At 43.0% G+C, this 19,928-nt stretch overlaps 1 protein-coding gene across 1 annotated transcript in view; it reads left to right on the top strand.

Moving 5' to 3' along the window:
- Positions 1 to 19,928, top strand: part of CDK6 (cyclin dependent kinase 6) — a 173,244-nt gene that overhangs the window by 64,231 nt on the left and 89,085 nt on the right. The window contains exon 4 of the mRNA XM_073582010.1: positions 5,465 to 5,632. Within this exon, the coding sequence (XP_073438111.1) occupies positions 5,465 to 5,632 (168 nt within the window). The remainder of the gene's footprint in view (positions 1 to 5,464; positions 5,633 to 19,928) is intronic.

Raw genomic sequence — 19,928 nt, 5'->3', positions numbered from 1 at the left:
TAAAACAACTTTGCTTTGGAGCAGTTGCTAAACCTTTCCCTCTGTGACTGCGAGGCATTGTTTTATCTCTTTAATCAGCAACCAGCTGGCTTGTCGATGAATAGCGCAGTGGGCCCCTGGCCACGTTTCATGTGAGGTCTTGGCTCGGTGGCCGAGCAGGCAGCCCGCATCCAGTGTCACAGCTATTCAAGGCTATTGGCACAGCGGTGTCCCCATTAATTTCTGCTTGTCACATGCTGTCATGCAAGTTACACCAGAGAGGAAATGACCGTTATAGAGAAAAAAAAGTCTCTCCGGCTCCTACAGACATTATCTCTGAGGTTACACGAGTGGAGAGAGTTCGCGTCTATCCAGTCACAGCTGCAGGAAAGGGGAGACGAAGAACCAAGCCCCATGCTGTAACGTACCTTTCCTGCCTGCCCGCAGCTTCGCTTATCAACATCTGCCACATTGAAGTTCCTCAAACTACCAGCGATATTCCATTTCCTGGAGTCGCGGTTCATTCATTGAAGCCTTGTGCTATGACCCAGCGAAGATCTGAAACGCGTTTGTCACCTTCTTATAGTATTTGCAAAAAAATAGATAGTTCACTTAACTGCTAACCTACAGAAAAGGTTTGCAGTAAAGTCTACTCCACCAGTTATGGATGGATGTCTTCGTGGTGGGGGCCATTTATTTGGGACATCAATAAGTCGGAGTTGAAAGCAACTCTAGAGGCTTCTCTTTCTCTGAAGGACCCAGTCTGTCCTCGCATTACATGGACAGCCTTTTGGTTTCAGTACGGACTGTGCATTACTTCATTTCTCCTGTGGAGGTGCTGCAAGTTCCTCTGTAGAGGAGGTGATGGCTGCGGGTTCCAGCCAAAGGACAAACTTCAGCTTTTATAGAGGAAATTGTTCAAAGAGGACAACCCATTTAAAGGTCTTTTCCATCTCCGTAAGCATGTATAGGATATGTCATCATGTAATGATCTCTGAGGGTCTGATCTCTAGGAACCCCTAAAAGTCTTAAGAATGAAGGGTCCACAGCACTGACTTAATTCAGTGGCCCCTTTAGCTGTTTTTCTTTTTTGGGAGGTGCATTCATGGCCACCTTTCTGCCTAGGGATTTTATATCTCACGTGCTAAGATGGATCCTCGAAGCCCTAGATTCAGATGTGCAGTTGTCAAACAGCACGGACAGGTAACGTCGGTGCAGCAGGCAGATCCACATGGAACAACGGAAGATGTTGTGGCAGAATGGCAACAGGAGAAGCAACCGGGAATCATAGGATCTGATGAAGCAGATTTGAGGAAACAGGATAACATGTAAAGCTCGTTTTCCTACAGAATTTATGCAGAAGATGAATAAAGGGGTTTTCTACCTTCACCAATCCCTTTTTACTGGAAATGCCCATCTGAAAATAAGTTAGTTGCAGGATGACATACTCCTGAGACCCCTAGCGATCATCTATGATCTGCAGGGATGCACGAAAGCAAGTGTTTGTTTCTCATTTAGGGGCACTGTAGGAAAATTAAAGTATAGAACGGTATGCATTAAAATGTTCGGAGAGTAAATGTAATGCACAGATAGCTGGAGGGATGTGCTTGTTTTAGACATGTATTTTGTTGGAATTTGTAGAGAGCAGAAAACCTTGTCCAATTGGTGAAGGCCAGAGTAATCGTAAGACCGATTGGTCACTGAAAAATAGTATAGCGTCTTGGCGCCCTTCAGCGATGCTTAAGATTTTGTTACGCTCTTTATTTATAATTGCAAGAACTTAATTAAAACTCTACTTGGTTGTCTTCCTTGGGGGGTCTGGTAGGGCAAATAGAGGATCTCGCGTCTGGTAGGAATCCTATGGCAAATAGAGGAGTCATATTTCTAGCTCAAACAGCTCTGTTAGCCAATAAGTTGCCCCCTTGGTTTTTTCAAAGACCCCCAATAAACTGATGTTATTTTGGCATAGCCGATTTTCGAGGTCTTCAGCTTTTGCCAATAAATCAGTGGCTTTTTGTGTGTTAGTTGCACCTCTCTCCTCAATGGGAACAAGGCTTCTTCTATTCTCTTACCTGGCCTTCTACCGCTGTGATTCTGTCTGCCACCCTCTTTATATTGTGTCTTAACACCTACCACTTAATGGGAGATATTACAATGACTCACTGGCTGAAAAACATTGCCTGTATTGGTTTGACCACATTCATTCTCTTCTTCCTCCTCTTTTTTCTTCTTTTTTTTTTTCTGTATCTCTCCTCCGTTCCATAAATAGAGACACACCAGGAGATGTTGTCGGAGTACTCGTTAACCGTGCCGGTGAATGTCATGAGGACCAAAAGATTTTATGAGAACATTTTTTTTCAATGCCGCCACTAAATTTGAGATTTTTCCATCCATGAGGTTGCTTCTAGTCCTAGTGTCTGTCTTCTGTTTTTGCGCTCTGGTGTCTCTGCTCCATATTGGGCCGTCACCTCTGACTCTCTGATGGCCTGTCTGATGTTGTTAAATGACGTCACACCTGCATCTCCAAGCCTCAAGAGATATTTCCCCGTTTAGACCATCAGCGAATACCCAGCTATCAGTTCAAAGTAAGGAGCTGCACGAGAACGTGCAACTGTGGAAGCGATGACCCCACAGCCAGACACAACCAGACCACAGAGAAGGCAGAGATGGTTTATTACCATCTGTGCCTTCCTGATCGCTCCATAGACATTTCGAAACAAGTGCTCTGCTGTCAGACACAGCTTACAGTGGTTCCGCTTCTGGACACAGCGATCATATGATCGTCAGGTGTTGGGAGGGGGCAGGAACTTCTTGGTCCTAACAGACCCAAATTAGCTCCACGGTAGATGCAAGAGACTGAATTTGCCCTGTAACTAAGGTTAATGTACTAGCCCTATTTACCGGGCAAATTGGCAATAATGAAAATGCATCTAAATGTTAAAATGACCCCAATTACAACCTCTCCATGGATGAGGAAGTAGAATTGACATGGGCAAGTCGGGTGCTCTTACTTTACAGAATATGAAATGGGCCTCACCCCTGTGCCTTCTGGAGTCTGGGATTTCTCCCAGAGGGAATCCTCTTACTCCCACATTGGCGTTAGTGTATAAAGCGTGGGACGGAGGAAAGAAACTTATGGGTATTAAGGGATTCACCAAATGCACACCACTATGGCATAATCTCAATTTGGGTGAAGTAGCAAAGTTAAAGGGTTTTTCTGATTGGGCACAAAAAGGATCTGGTCAATAGAACAGTTATTTACAAACTCTGTCCTTTAAAGTTTTCAATTTAGGAATTCAATTTATCGCATAACATTTTTTACCAATATCTACAAATCTGACATGCTCTTTCAGCTCAGTCGTGTCTGATGGTTCTTGGCATACAACATTTCTACCATATATAAGTGCCTATTGTCATCCCAACTGGATATTCACCCCCTGACAGATACAGCCAAATGGGGGGCGGATGTAGTCCCTATATTGATGGAGCAATGTAGATAGACTCCTCCTTCCAACCAAATTATATTATTCATCTGACATAAACGGAACTCTTTTCGCAAATTTGAGAAGATGCAGAGTCCCTGGTTGGCTCCTCCAGGGCGGCCCACAAATCTTTTAATTAGAAGAGAGGATATTGTCCATACTATCCCTTGTTAGTCGTCCTTTTTTCCTTTTTCTCCCCTTCTATGAATTTTATACTCCGTTATTCTAGAACTGCTCTGAAAATTAAAATGGTCCTCTCTGGAATGTCGGGATTCGGTTCTAGGGTGGGTTAGGGAATTAAGTTGAGATACTTTGTTTATGTTATATACTATGAAATGATTATGTCATTTACCGTATGTTATTTGAAAGATGGAAAATTTGTATTTTGGAGTTTTTCAATAAAAATGATTTGCTTAAAAAAAACAAAACAAAGTTAACATGCTCCCAGAATGGCTCAATGGGTGAAAAAATGCATTAAAAATTAACATAAATAGAAAAGTGAAGGAAAAATAAAAACTACCGCTAGTCCCAATCACTGTTAATAGCCATGCTCAGTCGAAAAAATAAATAAAACGTGACCAATATATAATAAGAGCTGTTATGCAAAGGTGAACACAATTTATAATGTACTTTAGTGGTCTTTTGTGGTTGTAAAATAGGTGAAAAATAGAAACTAATTTACTTATTTTTCTCCTGTTATCGGCTAAAAAAACCCCAAAAGAAAACAATATAAATACGACAGAAACTAAATCCCATGTATGACAAAAAAAGGGCAAAAAATATTTAAATATCTGAGAAAGAAACATTTTTTTGAGCGCTTAAAACCTCATGTACTCATATGAAAAATAAAAAAAACCTCTAATGATCATGAACGGTGGAAAATGACCCGCTCCTCAATTGGTTTAAGTAGCTGATTAATAGCCTTCTCCGATTATTGTTTTTTTTTTTGTATTTTTGCAGCATCTTCTCCTGTATTTGATGCGTTTTTGCTGAAGAATTGCAGCATTTTTAATGCTCTAATTTTGTACTTCTGCTTTGATTCTGCACATAAAACAGCAACCGTATTTTTTACATGCGCTTTTTTTTTCCAAGATCCAAATACGGTAGATAATTTCAGCTTTTCAGGGAAAAACATACTTTGAAAGCCGCCGGGAAACTAGTTGAACAGGCGCGTCTCCGGCGGCTTCTCTCCGCCCGCTCCCCTGGATTGACAGATCTCTTGCCTGTACAGCCATGCAAGGAGAGATCAGACACTCAAGGACAGCAAAACGAAAGTCAATGGTTCACCGCACACTCTTGGGATTAAAGGATGCAAATAGTTTTATTACAGTAATTCATCCAAACCAAAGCTGAACCAATCTTACAAATGGTAACGAGGTGCGACAATCTTAGATCTCAGACATTTCGACCCTCCCGGGTCTTACTCATTGTGTCGCTGAAAGAAAAGGTGATCTATAAGTACAAAGTACAAAATAAAAAATAACGAAACGTGGTATATCCATATTTGGGTCCATTACTGTAAAGCAAAAAATGATCCCCAATGGTATATAGAACCCAGGGCTGCACCAAAAAAGCATAAAATAGGGAAAAATGCAGGAAAATAATGCAATAATCAGAGCAGGTTGCTATTACTTTTTTAGTGGGTAAAGCAGAGTAAATATGTCACTGTAAAATAAAATTAGGAAAAATTAAGGCTGTGTTCACATGATGCGTGTTATTTTTTTTGCTGCGTTTTTCAAAAATTTGGTACAATTGCTGCTGCTTTGCAAAAATGTCTTATGTGAGCAGGGCCTTAAATATCTTGTCAATATTCTGCCCGGAAGAACGCGTTGACATTTCACTGTAGATGGTCAATAGGTAACCTAGTAGGCTCCAGGGCCGGTTTTGCGGCACGTTGCCACTGTCCTGCCTCTTCCGATGCATCGGGTACACTTTTCAAGTGATTTGGAGCCAAGATGTATTTTCTCATCTTTTTTTTTTTTTTATCTCGCTGTTTTTCTCAGGACATGATGCATCAGCTTCTTCAAGGACTGGACTTTCTCCATACGCACAGAGTCGTACATCGAGACCTGAAACCTCAGAACATCCTGGTCACCAGCAATGGACAGATAAAGCTGGCGGACTTTGGCCTCGCCAGGATCTACAGTTTTCAGATGGCCCTTACGTCAGTGGTAGGTTTCAGATTTGCCTTATTACATTTGTGGGTAGTATATACATGTGTCACTTTCTGTTGTCACCGCTCCCACCAGGTCCAGATTCGCTATATTCCTCTTGTAATATGGACGAAGCTGGAAATATTCAGCTTCTTAAATGCTCTCATTTCTCTGAAAGGTTTCATGTTGTGGGCTCCACACACCCAAGTTTAACAGCTCTTGTACGGACCTCGATTTCCAGACCGGCCGCAGGTCTCCTGACTGAACCGAATAGGCTGTCGAGATCAGGTCAGGAGATCCGTGGCCGGTCCAGAAATCACCGTCTGTACAACGGCCATTAAATAAGGATGCGACACCGGAGATATTTACTGTCTGCTGGTGAATGTTGTATATAGGAGCAAAGTCAATTATAAGAATATTCCAAATCATGGAGCTGACGACATGTGTACATCTCACTGAGCTCTTTACTATTTATAGTAGACTTATAATGTTCCTTATAATACACCCAAGCTACTGCAGAACCTCTTTTTCAAGAATAAGGGAAAAATTCCTGCCAGCCAAAAAAGATATGCAGCCTCTGAGGTGTGTAATGATGCTCTGCAGCATCTGAGGTGTGTCATTATGATCTGCAGCAGCTGAGGTGTGTAATGATGTTCTGCAGCAGCTGAGGTGTGCATATTGAGTCCCTGCAGCAGCTACAGTGTATATTTATACACTCCTTAACTGCTGCAGAACCTCTTCTGAGGTTATGTCACACCTGACGTTTGTTATTACGATGTTTTGCAGCAGATGAGTTGTGCGTATTGTAATTCTGCTGCATCTGAGGTGTATTATGAGCTTCCGCAGCAGCTGAGGCATATGATGAGATTCTGCAGCAATTGAGGTGTGTTATAATGTTCTGCAGCAGCCAAGGTTTGTATTATGAGGTTCTGCAGCAGCCAAGGTGTGCATTATGAGGTTCTGCAGCAGCTAATTTGTGTTATGATGTTCTGCAGGAACTGAGGTATGTTATGATGTTCTGCAGCAGCTGAGGTGTGCAGTATGAGGTTCTGCAGCAGCTAAGGTGTGCATTATGAGGTTCTGTAGCAGCTGAGGTGTGTTATGAGGTTGGCAGCAGCTGAGGTATGTTATGATGTTCTGCAGCAGCTAAGGTGTGCATTATGAGATTCTGTAGCAGCTGAGGTGTGTTATGAGGTTTGCAGCAGCTGACGTGTAGATTATGATGTTCTGCAGCAGCTGAGGTGTGCATTATGAGATAATCCAGCAGCTGAGGTGTGCATTATGATGTTCTGCAGCAGCTGAGGTTCTGTAGCAGCTGAGGTGTGTTATGAGGTTCTGAAGGAGCTGAGGCGTGCATTATGATGTTCTGCAGCAGCTGAGGTGTGCATTATGAGGTTCTGCAGGAGCTGAGGTGTGCATTATGAGGTTCTGCAGGAGCTGAGGTGTGCATTATGAGGTTCTGCAGCAGCTGAGGTGTGCATTACGAGGTTCTGCAGCAGCTGAGGTGTTCATTATGATGTTCTGTAGCAGCTGACGTATTCATTATGATGTTCTGCAGCAGCTGAGGTGTACATTATGAGGTTCTGCAGCAGCTGAGGTGTGTGTATTGAGATTCTGCATCCGATCAGGTGTTCCAAATATGATTAAAATACATTTTCTTGCGCAAACATTTCATAAAAGGGCCCTCCACATATAATTTAGTGTGAACTAGCATTAAAAAATAACGGAGACGCACACGTGCCGAGAATGATTTTTTGTTTTTGTATTTAAAAAAATAAATAAATAACACATCAAATGTGACCCCCCCAAACAGTTCTGAAAGATCGTACAAGTTTTACCCTTTATAAACACATCAAGGCCTCATACAGCCACGTCAGCAAAAATAAATAATTAAGTAAAAAGTTCTGACTGCTGAAATGCCAAAGCAAAAAAAAATAAAATAAAAATTGCCAGGTCATTAAGGGGTTAACATTCTTGCTTGTTTTGGGATAAAAGCATTACTAACCAGAGCTGCGTCCTTTTCGTACAATTTCTGTGTAGCTCAGAATGTAGTGATCGTTCCCATAGTGGTCGCCTCTTAGTCACCGATAGATTTTGAGTAATAAACGCCATCAGAAATAGGACTCACCATTTCTAGAATGAGTAACCTGGAAATTACCAGGTCGGGCTGAGACGTACCGTCACTCCTGGACTACAGAGATGACTTCTCCGCAGTACTAGAAACCTGAATATCATAGGAACAGTTATTTCAGAGAGTCCTCTAAAAGAGAATTGAAAAATGTAAAAAAAAAAAAAAAAAAAAAAACACAAAAAATTATAAATCGCGTTTCAATTTCCCATTCTAAAAAAAAAAAAACAGGTTCATCGTTTCTCCGATTCCATAAATGTTTGACCCATCAAATTCTAAAATAATTTAATTCATGCGATAAATGTTGTAAATAACTCAAAGTGTCGGAATTTCCTTCTTTTTTTTTTGGTCACTGCACCACCTCCAAAACATGAAATAAAAAGAAACTGTCATATAAACCTCACAGAAAAGTCTAAATTAATCTCGACTGGTAGAAAAGCTTGTTTTTTGAAAAAAAAATTATATATAATTTTTTTTTTTTGGAAATTTTTCAAATATTATACTGGGAATGAAAATGACCATGAAGAAATAATGGAATGACATAAAACCAGATTCTTATCTGTATTAAATTTTGTTATCCTCAGTAAACTAGTACCAAAAATGTTACTTCTTTTGAGTGCCAAAAAGTCCCTTTCGAGTATTGTTACGCTTTCAATTTACCCCCGCTGCCTTGTAGATCCACCAGGGCATAACTTCACTGTGTTCGAAGGGAAGAACCAAGTGTTTTGCATTGCAATGCATTTGAATAAAGTTTCTCCACTTATCATAGGAGAGTGACAAGCCAAGCCTGGCATGCCAGAGTGAGGAGACTTAGAAGCCATGCATGCTCCAATTTCTTTGTCAGTTTCTTTTGTTGCGTTTCGATTCCAAACGTTCTATATTGAGTAAAGATTTTTAACTAATCGACGATCAGATGAGAATGGAGTGGACAAGTACTGGAAGACAATCTGTTGAGGCGCTCGTCTAATTCCTCACCCTCGTAGTAATGGAAAATTGCCAGTTGTGATTTCATATACCAATTGTTCTCTATAATTGATGGTACAGTCTTCCAATATTTTTGAACCCTTGTCCATTGTCACAGTCCATGAAACGTGTCTGTTTTATAGGCCTTACGTTTAGGGCTGTGTGAATGTTTGTTTGGGTGTAATTTAACATCATACGCCAGATTAAAGCCATATATAGCTCTATGCATTATACTGTTAGGTTGAACAGTAAATAATGTTCCCTAGTTGCCTGCTCCTGGCCCAATGGGTATTGATCAGTGCGCCCTAAAAGAAATCACACCACACAATTGGATGTAACCTCTCTTGATCAATGTATGGCACAGCTCCAAGAGAGAGCAAGAGAAAAAGAGAGAGCTTTATTGATTCAAACGGGTTTTTATGTCTCTTGTGAAGGGGCTTGGTTAACTCTAAAATGGGAGTGTCCAGATGTATTCCATTGGTTAGTGGGTTGGGCAGTGAGCTGGTCTGGGCGGATCCATGAGGTCATCACAGTGGGCGTCATCTTGGGTGGATCCATGGAGCACAGGGTGGTTTGGCCAAACAGGAAATTCCAGTTCTGTGAGCACACGGTATGAGGTACTAGCAGCCATCTTTAGTGTCACACTTTGATCTAAAAAAGCTAATGTAATGTGAAATAATACACTTGAGGTTAATTAAGTATTTGATCTTAAGGCTCTCCTCAATACGATACTGTGTCTCGCCAGTTTTCATTGATTACGATATACGGTATATCTTCTAACAGTTTTCCACCCTGCCATTATTTCCCCACCACCTCATCTCAGGATCTCCTAGATGTTTATCCCAGGCCCCATACACCGAATCAGAACACACAAGTACTAGAGTTCCTCTCATTTTTCCATCTATTGTGGAAATATTTGCAGTATTTATGTCCAATGTAATAATATTATCTAGTTCGTTATGACCGATCGCTCCACTGACATTTTGTAAAGATTGCTTAATATATCCTTTGACTTGAGCAAATTGTATCGTCTGAAAAGAAGAAAGTCCATACTTGTCTATAAGTTCTATACATGTCATCCATCTCTTATCTATATGACAAATGTGACGCTAGTCACTACTCACGGAGAAGCCGCGAGGCTGGGTATTAAAGAGGTCCGAGGTCAAAAGCCAGGAGGGTACGTCATAGATAGAGGGTGAGACAAAGTCAACAGTCCATGGTCAGAATTCCAAGAAAGTAGCAGAAGGGCTAAGCAAAAGGATGGTCAAGGCAAATCCAAGGTCGAGCAGCAAAGATCAGAATACAAGGCTAGGAGCACGGCGCAAACACAGCATATGAGCAAAGCTACTATTGAGCTGGTTAAATAGCAAGGTAATTACTCTGAACAGGAGACACATGGATGAAGCACGCTCCATTCCTAGAGTGGAGGGAAGAACTGTCATTCACTGCGTTCAGACACTTTGATAGGTAGAATCGTGACACCATAGTAATTCTCTAACTGACCATATCCTCATTTCTTGCCAATCTTTAACATTCTTTAAATCGCTTATTTTCATAGCCCTGTGGGAAATCTGGGTGTATTCATAGACCCAAATATTTCGAAATTTGCCAGGATAGGCCGTATTTCTTTCGGAGCGCCTTCCATGCCGTCACAGTGTCTTTACATACCAGGAAAGGTTTAATTGTGTGTGGTTTGTGGGATAGGGATGTGTCAAGAATGGAGCCTGAATCCCAAGGGTGACAAAATTCTGCTTCGAGGCCATATTTTGAGTGGAGATTGGCTACGAAAAACCAATCTATTTTGTGTCTGATGTTGGGTACGTTTATTGCTCCCTCTGCCATTGCTAGCATCATTTTCTTGATCTTAATTACCGTAATTGATATTTTCTTTCCCACCTTTATTCCTGTAAGTACATTATTTGAGTCTAGGTATCTGGATAGTGGTTCTAAGGCTAAATTGAAAAGGAGTGGGGAGAGTCGGCATCCCTGCCTGGTGCCCTTTGAGTAGAAAGGGTCTTGAAAGAAAACCTGGTGTATAGACCCTAACCTGTGGGTTATAATACAGTATATTGACCGAATAAACTCTCTGGAGACCCATGTCAGACCCACTGAAATTAATGATGTCTCGAGACACGTCCAATTAACATTATCAAGTGCTTTTTCTGCGTCTAGAGACGCCATAGCTGGCATGTCTCCTGCTTTAATTTCCCTTTATAACGTCCATTAACAGAAATGCCTTGTGAATATTTATGACTGTGGATCTCCCTTTTATAAAACTCACTTGTGGTGTTGAAATTAGTTTGGGTAGAAATAAGGCCAGACGATTCGTCATTAGTTTTGAAAGTATTTTAAGATCTTAATTTATTATTGAGATTGGCCTATAGTTTATTGGGTTGTCTTAAGTTTTTATCTCCTTTTGGTAAGAGTTTTATATGGGCCGTGATAGTTTTGCATCTTTTATTATCTTATTACAAATACTGGTTGTTTTATTATTTTTTAATGGCCTTCAGCTCGATCTCGAGACGTGGCGACTTGATGGATGAACGCTCTATAGAAAGATCGATCTTGTGCAGCCTAGATAGGTCCACCAGGGTCTTCTCCGATGTTACCTTGATTGTAGCAAACCATCGGGTTGCCGGTCTTCCTCTTCTTCTCCTTCTTCCTTCTATTCTTCTAACCATGATGTCCTTCTCCAGTGATTTCTCTTTTCGTATGATGTGTCCAAAGTAGGCAAGTCGTAGCTTGGTGATCCAGTAGGTGTAATTTCATCTCTTAGGTCTTTGTAAAATTCTCATGAGAAACCATCTAATCCAGGTGTTTCACAAGTGTGTAATTCTCCTATTATTTTCTTTTTCATTCTCCTGAATTTCTGCATCTACATTGTCCATGTCTTCTATTGACAGTGTGGTGGTTTACCCTTCTTAAGCCACTCTCCCACCTCCTTTCCATATGAACAGAGCTACTTTTCGATTCCTAAAATTTAGGGAAATTTGTATTCTTATTACTTAAGTCTTCAGCTCGTTCTCGAGCAACGGTGACTTGATGGATGAACGATCTGTAGAAAGGTCGATCTTGTGCAAGTCTAGATAGGTCCACCAGGGTGTTCTACACCCCTATCTATAGTATCAAGCCATCGGGGCGCTGCTCTACCTGTTCGTCTTCTTATTTCTATTCTTCCAACCATGATGTCCTTCTCCAGTGATTGCTGTCTTCATATGATGTGTTTGCCCATCTTTAATGACCTGGTCTTGCATATAGCTACAGAGAACTTGAGGCTCATCGGTGCTAGTCCCCGGGCTTCCATAGTGGGCACAAATGGGGTGACCGATAGAGCTCACTCTTTGTCTAACTGATTAGATGCTGCCGTCATTATTGATCGCAGTATCTAGGGGGTAAATAATGTTCAGCGGCCTACGTTTTGATCCTTAAAATTTAGGGAATTTTTTCTATGATGACCCTCACTGAGGTCCTACTCACTGCTATACAATGTGTTGGGTGCGCGCTATTCTTTACCAGTCAGGAGGGTAACCTACTTGTTATTCCTGTATGTATATAATGCCAGCTGAGATTCTGTATCTTGGAGTACAGGGGATACAGGGATATAGCAAGGACCCCTGTGTCCTTTAACCCTGCCCTGACTGGTCAGCATTTTGATGTAGACTTGCAAATACCAGAAGGCTTGGAATAGGGCGCGTTCTGCGCAGCGTATCAGTTCTTGTGGGAAAATATGCTCCAGTGAGTTGTTGGCACCGGGGCTGGAATGTGGCATTTAGAAGCACCTTTTTACAGTGGGAAGGAATTACTGAAGAATAAACAATCCAGCAGTGCTAATCGGACCGTGGTAATCGCATAACCCAGAAGCCTCTCGCTGCCAGTTATTTACAGGGCGCACATTTACTGTACGCCATTCCTGGTTGTTGTAATCGCCACATTATGCAACAACAGGGGCTTCCGATTTATTTTTTTATCAGAGTATTGGGAGGTCCTACACCTGAGACACCCACCGATCAGGTGTTAGCCGATTTCGCAGCCACAGAAAGTGCAAAGTGAAGCCAGAATATCACAGCGCCATACACTGTGTAGTGGCCGTTCTTGGGTACTGCAGCTCATATCCTATTGACTTGAATGGGAGCTGAGTGTATGGAGGTGTGGTGTATGGTTCGCTACACTGTGCTCCTTCGAGGAGCTTCTAACAGCTGATTGATCAGACCCCGCTGATATGATGTTGATGACCTATCCCAGGGGTAGATAGTCAATATCGTATTCCTAGACAATCCCGGTAATGTCAGTGGCACAAGCGTTTAGCATCTAACACCTTCACTGATTACCAGACCGAAGGCGCACGGGTTTGGAAATGAACTGCAATACCAGACACTGCCACTACAGCACGTGTAGCTGACCCTATCTTTTGTAATTTAGCATTTAAGGCCGGGTGCCCACGATCCGGAACTAGCCGCGCGTTGGACGCAGCACATGTTCTCTGCATGTCTCCTATTGAACACAGGGAATCCGCATTTGATCACTGAGCCGTGCGGATTCACCGCGTCCAATACATTCTATGTGTGAAATTTCTCTTGCGGAGGCTCGCATCTCCGCAAAAGAAATAGACTTGCTACGGTCTGGAGAGACGCGCCCCATGTGTCTCCGCTGGTGATCCGCAGGAGTCAGTGGACACTATACTGTAACATCTGGACACTGCGGGTCGGACGCTGCACAAGTACACAGCGTTAAACCCGCAGCGTTTATTGACTGTGTGCACATACCCTAATGACCGTGTGCAATGGTCATTGGAAAGGGAGCGGAGGAGGTGAGCTGTGATATTGTCTATTGTGATTGGTGGATCCAGGAATATACTGTATATAGAGATGTTATCAGTCATTGTACAGGGGGAGGGGGAGGTGAGCTGTGACATCACCTATTGTGAATGGTGGATCCTCTGTTATCTACTGTATATAGAGGTATTATCAGTCACTGTACAGGAGGAGGAGGTGAGCTGGGGAATCACTTATTGTGAATGGTGGATCCTGTGTTATCTACTGTATATAAAGGTGTTATCAGTCATTGTACAGGAAGAGGTGAGCTGTGACATCACCTATTGTGAATGGTGGATCCTGTGTTGTCTACTATATATAGAGGTGTTATCAGTCATTGTACAGGAGGGGGAGGAGGTGAGCTGTGACATCACCTATTATGAATGGTGGATCCTGTGTTATCTACTGTATATAGAAGTGTTATCAGTCATTGTACAGGAGAAGGAAGTGAGCTGTGACATCACCTATAGTGAATGGTGGATCCTGTGTTGTCTACTGTATATATAGAGGTATCAGTCATTGTACAGGAGGAGGAGGAAGTGAGCTGTGACATCTCCAATTGTGAATGGTGGATCCTGTATATAGAGGTGTTATCAGTCATTGTATATAAATAAACTGGAGCAGTGGGCAGCAACTAACAGAATGGTTTTTAACAGGGAAAAATGCAAAGTACTACATCTGGGCAATAAAAATGAAAAAAGCATATACAGAATGGGAGGAATAGGGCTAAGAAACCGCACATGTGAAAAAGACTTGGGTATACTAATAGATCACAGACTGAATATGAGTCAACAGTGTGATGCAGCAGCAAAAAAGGCAAATACAATTCTAGGATGTATTAACAGAAGCATACAGTCTAGATCACGTGAAGTCATTATTTCCCTCTACTCCTCTTTGGTCAGACCTCATCTGGAATATTGTGTCCAGTTTTGGGCACCACATTTTAAAAAAGACATCAACAAACTGGAGCAAGTTCAGAAAAGAGCGACCAGAATGGTGACCGGTCTGCAAAACCTGTCTTATGAGGAAAGGTTGCAGGATTTGGGAATGTTTAGTTTGCAAAAGAGAAGACTGAGAGGAGACTTAATAGCTGTCTACAAATATCTAAAGGGCTGTCACATTGTAGAAGGATCAACTTTATTCTCATTTGCACAAGGAAAGACTAGAAGCAATGGGATGAAACTGAATGGGAGGAGACACAGATTAGATATTAGAAAAAACTTTTTGACAGAGTGATCAATGAGTGGAACAAGCTGCCACGAGAAGTGGTGAGTTCTCCTTCAATGGAAGTCTTCAAACAGAGGCTGGACAGACATCTATCTGACTGAGATGATTTAGCGAATCCTGCTTTGAGCAGGGGGTTGGACCAAATGGCCCAGAAGGTCCCTTCCAACTCTACGATTCTATGATTGTACAGGAGGAGGAGGAAGTGAGCTGTGACATCACCAATTGTGAATGGTGGATCCTGTGTTAGCTACTGTATATAGAGTTGTTACCTGTCATTTATTCTGCCTCTGATGAAAAGGAGCCTGCTGTAAATGCTTCAAGAAAGCACAAGAAGTATGAATCTAGAATAGACCCCATTGCTAGATTACTTATGGTATTTGTTTTTTTTTTGTTTTGTTTATTTAGAAAGATCATGATATGAAAAAAAAGAAAATTTAAAATTGCCAAAAATTTTACATGTAATAGAAACACATGATTTAAACAATAGGTAATTATTCTGATGACAACCTCATTTTAGGGTTATGGATAGTCGATAATAACACATCCCTTTAAGGGTGCCAGTGTGCATAAAAAGCAGATACATTTTATAACCAGGGTGAGGAACCCAATGAATAATCCCACAACGCAAGACACAACAGGATCTGGAAACAGAGGACACCCTGGAGTGTCTGGCATACATTGTTAGCAGACCCCGTATCAGGGCAGACAAGAAAAACAGAATTAGATAAGACAGCGGGAACAAGACTAGGAAAACAGAGCTGAAGAGGCCAGACGAGGCACCGTGGCCACAGCAGGGCAGACGGGACATAGCACTGTAAAGAAACCTGGCAGGAACCCTGTGAGCCGGTAGCGCAGAGCCTAAGTGAAGTAAAGAGAGCTGACCTGCAATACGACAGAACATATGGTCAAGTGGGGCGCTGTTTCTGAAAAAGAGTAAAAAAAAATCAGCATTAATTCATGGAGTAGCAGAATTACAAAAAAAAAATGAAAATATGAAAAAAAACAGGAAAATACTGGAAATTCATGGCATTAAAAACCACTGAAATACATATGAAGAAGCTCTGGGGCTCTTGGAGACTATTTTCATGAAAAAAAATATGTCTGTTTAGCTGCCATTTTAAGAGAACTTGCAGAATATCTGACTCCGCCTTTAGCTCCTCCCCCTCCATAGAATCTCATGAGCACCAGGTGTCATTTTCTATCTCAGTAAAGGGAAAATTGGAAAATATGTCTTCACTGGATACAGATTTTGCCCATTAATCGAGACTGAATCATCAGTCCAGGAGAGGAAATAGTTGGAATATTTCTTAATCAGAGAAATCATAAGTGTCTTATTTTCAAGTGTTTTTTTATTGATTTATGAACTAAAAATTAAAAGTATGTTACCTCTTTAAATAAAAAAAAGCAACAAAAACTATGAAGAAAGCAGTTGATCTAAATACATCCTGCAATGTGATGGCCGGGGGCGCCCTGGATCTAAAGGGTGAATTTCTGCGCCTCTCCCAGTATAAATAGTAGAAATACCAATACCTATAATGCAAACACTGAGTGCATCCAAATACAACATTCGCCTTCTCCAAGGCAACCTACAGAATGTAAAGGAGGCCGAGCTAAGATACAACAGGCCTGTGTGCGGGGAGCGGGGTTTCCTGTGCTAAGCGCTTTTCCATTGCTGCTTTTGCTTTTCTTCAACCTTACAGGCGACAGTCTTTCTAGCGTTTGTCTAGGGTGATCCGTACAGCCAGCGCTCCGGAGAAAATCCGCTCAGATGTGAGAGCACCAATGATAATGTGAAGAAAAGGACAGGAACTTGGAAAAGTGGCAGCGGCAGCCACAGGGCTCCCATAGCTGACAGCCACAGCACCTCCACGACAATGGCAGCCAAAGGACCTCCACAACAATGACAGGCAAAGGACCTCCACAACAAAGACAGCCAAAGGACCTCCACAACAATGACAGGCAAAGGACCTCCATAACAATGGCAGCCAAAGGACCTCCACAACAGTGTCAGCCAAAGGACCTCCACAACAATGACAGGCAAAGGACCTCCATAACAATGGCAGCCAAAGGACCTCCACAACAGTGTCAGCCAAAGGACCTCCACAACAATGGCAGCCAAAGGACCTCCACAACAATGGCAGCCAAAGGACCTCCATAACAATGACAGGCAAAGGACCTCCATAACAATTGCAGCCAAAGGACCTCCACAACAGTGTCAGCCAAAGGACCTCCACAACAATGGCAGCCAAAGGACCTCCACAACAATGGCAGCCAAAGGACCTCCACAACAATGACAGGCAAAGGACCTCCACAACAATGACAGGCAAAGGACCTCCATAACAATTGCAGCCAAAGGACCTCCACAACAGTGTCAGCCAAAGGACCTCCACAACAATGGCAGCCAAAGGACCTCCACAACAATGGCAGCCAAAGGACCTCCACAACAATGGCAGCCACAGGTAGCGACAGCCCAGGGACCTCCACCATAGCAGCAGCCCAGGACCTTGGTAATATTCACAGCCATAAAGCTCCCACAACAATGCCAAGGACAAGTCCTCCAGAACCACAGCGCAATATTTAACAATCTCACCTGGAGAAGCCTGTACAGCACATCTAGTCTATCCTTCCTGTATGTTTTTTAGTTTCCTAAGTGGGGTCCCCGCGATTAGAAAGCCATAACATATCCTAGATATGTGTTATCGCTTTGTCTAGTGGCAATTTCCCATTAAAACTGAGTGTACACCTACAAATGATGGTAGTCCTTTGGGTTGTGCCACCATGGCATCTAAATATACACTCACTGGCCACTTTATTAGGTACACCTGTCCAACTGTGTGTTAAGACTTAATTTCTAATCTGCCAATCACATGGCGGCAACTCAGTGCATTTAGGCATGTAGACATGGTCAAGACAATCTCCTGCAGTTCAAACCGAGCATCAGTATGGGGAAGAAAGGTGATTTGAGTGCCTTTGAACGTGGCATGATTGTTGGTGCCAGAAGGGCTGGTCTGAGTATTTCAGAAACTGCTGATCTACTGGGATTTTCACGCACAACCATCTCTAGGGTTTACAGAGAATGGTCCGAAAAAGAAAAAAAATCCAGTGAGCGGCAGTTCTGTGGCCGGAAATGCCTTGTTGATGCCAGAGGTCAGAGGAGAATGGGCAGACTGGTTCGAGCTGATAGAAAGGCAACAGTGACTCAAATTGCCACCCGTTACAACCAAGGTAGGCAGAAGAGCATCTCTGAACGCACAGTGCGTCGAACTTTGAGGCAGATGGGCTACAGCAGCAGAAGACCACACTGGGTACCACTCCTCTCAGCTAAGAACAGGAAACTGAGGCTACAATTTGCACAAGCTCATCGAAATTGGACAGTAGAAGATTGGAAAAACGTTGCCTGGTCTGATGAGTCTCGATTTCTGCTGCGACATTCGGATGGTAGGGTCAGAATTTGGCGTAAACAACATGAAAGCATGGATCCATCCTGCCTTGTATCAACGGTTCAGGCTGGTGGTGGTGGTGTCATGGTGTGGGGAATTTTTTCTTGGCACTCTTTGGGCCCCTTGGTACCAATTGAGCATCGTTGCAACGCCACAGCCTACCTGAGTATTGTTGCTGACCATGTCCATCCCTTTATGACCACAATGTACCCAACATCTGATGGCTACTTTCAGCAGGATAATGCGCCATGTCATAAAGCTCGAATCATCTCAGATTGGTTTCTTGAACATGACAATGAGTTCACTGTACTCAAATGGCCTCCTCAGTCACCAGATCTCAATCCAATAGAGCATCTTTGGGATGTGGTGGAACGGGAGATTCGCATCAGGGATGTGCAGCCGACAAATCTGCGCCAACTGTGTGATGCCATCATGTCAATATGGTCCAAAATCTCTGAGGAATGCTTCCAGCACCTTGTTGAATCTCTGCCACGAAGAATTGAGGCAGTTCTGAAGGCAAAAGGGGGTCCAACCCGTTACTAGCATGGTGTACCTAATAAAGTGGCCAGTGAGTGTACATGCGTTATTGGGAGTTTCTCAGGTCAGAAGTCCAGGAGTAAGCACAGGTCATTGTAGGGAACCTTGCATTTGTAGGGTTGTGGGCCGGACTGGGGGGCCGCGCAGTAACGTACAGACACAAGATGGAGGCAGTTTTCAGGTGCAACAAGTCCAAGTTTATTTACCGCCGTCCGACTGACGGCTCTGACAACACACCGCAATTCCTTCACGGCACTCCGTTTCCAGGCCCCGGTACACACACCGTACTTTCACTTGGGACGTAGATACACACACCGTCCCTTTCTCAGCTTAGTGACATTCCTGCCAGTGTGGTCACTGCGGCCGCCTTAGGCCTGTACACTAACAGTAATTTTACTGGTCAGCTGTCGTCGTCAAATTCGGTATGCTTTCCCTCGGGACCTCGTCTGTACTGCGGTACTTCGTGTCAGGACCACCACCCTGACTTCTTCTCTCTTCAGTCCCCTGGTTTGGCTCTCCTCACAACACCCACTTTGCCACAGGCTCCGCTCCTCTTGAGCTCCTCCCGGGGACAGGAACCCTCCTGTCAAATTTATAACTTTCCCGATTCCCTGTAACTCCGCCCCCCATGACCAACGGTTTCTAAAGCCCTAAGCTGCTGTCAAGTCCTGAACTCACACTCCTCCCTGCCATCTTGTGGTCAACCCCAGGTACTGCACGTCACCTACACTTTCCTAGCTGTTTCCCCACTGTCATAACTGCTATCTGCCTAAAATGTGCAAACCCTCCTTCCTACTTGCTGACAAGTCCGTCCGTCAGGTCACCTTCCCTACACATTCACAGAGGAACCATACTTTGTTTAAAAGTCCTCAGATTAGTTTTGGAGAAAAGCTTTTTCGGGTTCAAATGCAAATAAGGCACAAGAAGCACTATGGGCATGGCTCTGCGGTATGGAGCACCCTCCCACCGATGGCTTTGCCTGCCATAGTAGCTCCCCGTTGCATAAATTTGGAATGTTAGCTTTAATTGAGCCATCCGTCTTCTCTGACATGTCGTGCATGTGCCGACTTGCATAATGTTGGCGCATGCACAAAAAACTCGAATTGATTCAGACGAAACCAGAAAAGTCAATCAGCGCAGCAGAGGACGGAGATAGCTGGCGAAAACCGTTTGATGGGAGGTGTTCCAGACCACCAACCCCAACCATT

The sequence above is a fragment of the Dendrobates tinctorius genome, unplaced genomic scaffold (genome assembly GCF_039654945.1).
Source record: "Dendrobates tinctorius isolate UK_male_01 unplaced genomic scaffold, ASM3965494v1 ptg000070l, whole genome shotgun sequence".
NCBI classification, from domain to species: Eukaryota; Metazoa; Chordata; class Amphibia; order Anura; family Dendrobatidae; genus Dendrobates; species Dendrobates tinctorius.
Note: the sequence above shows the minus strand (reverse complement) of the source record. Positions and strands in the feature narration are given on the sequence as shown.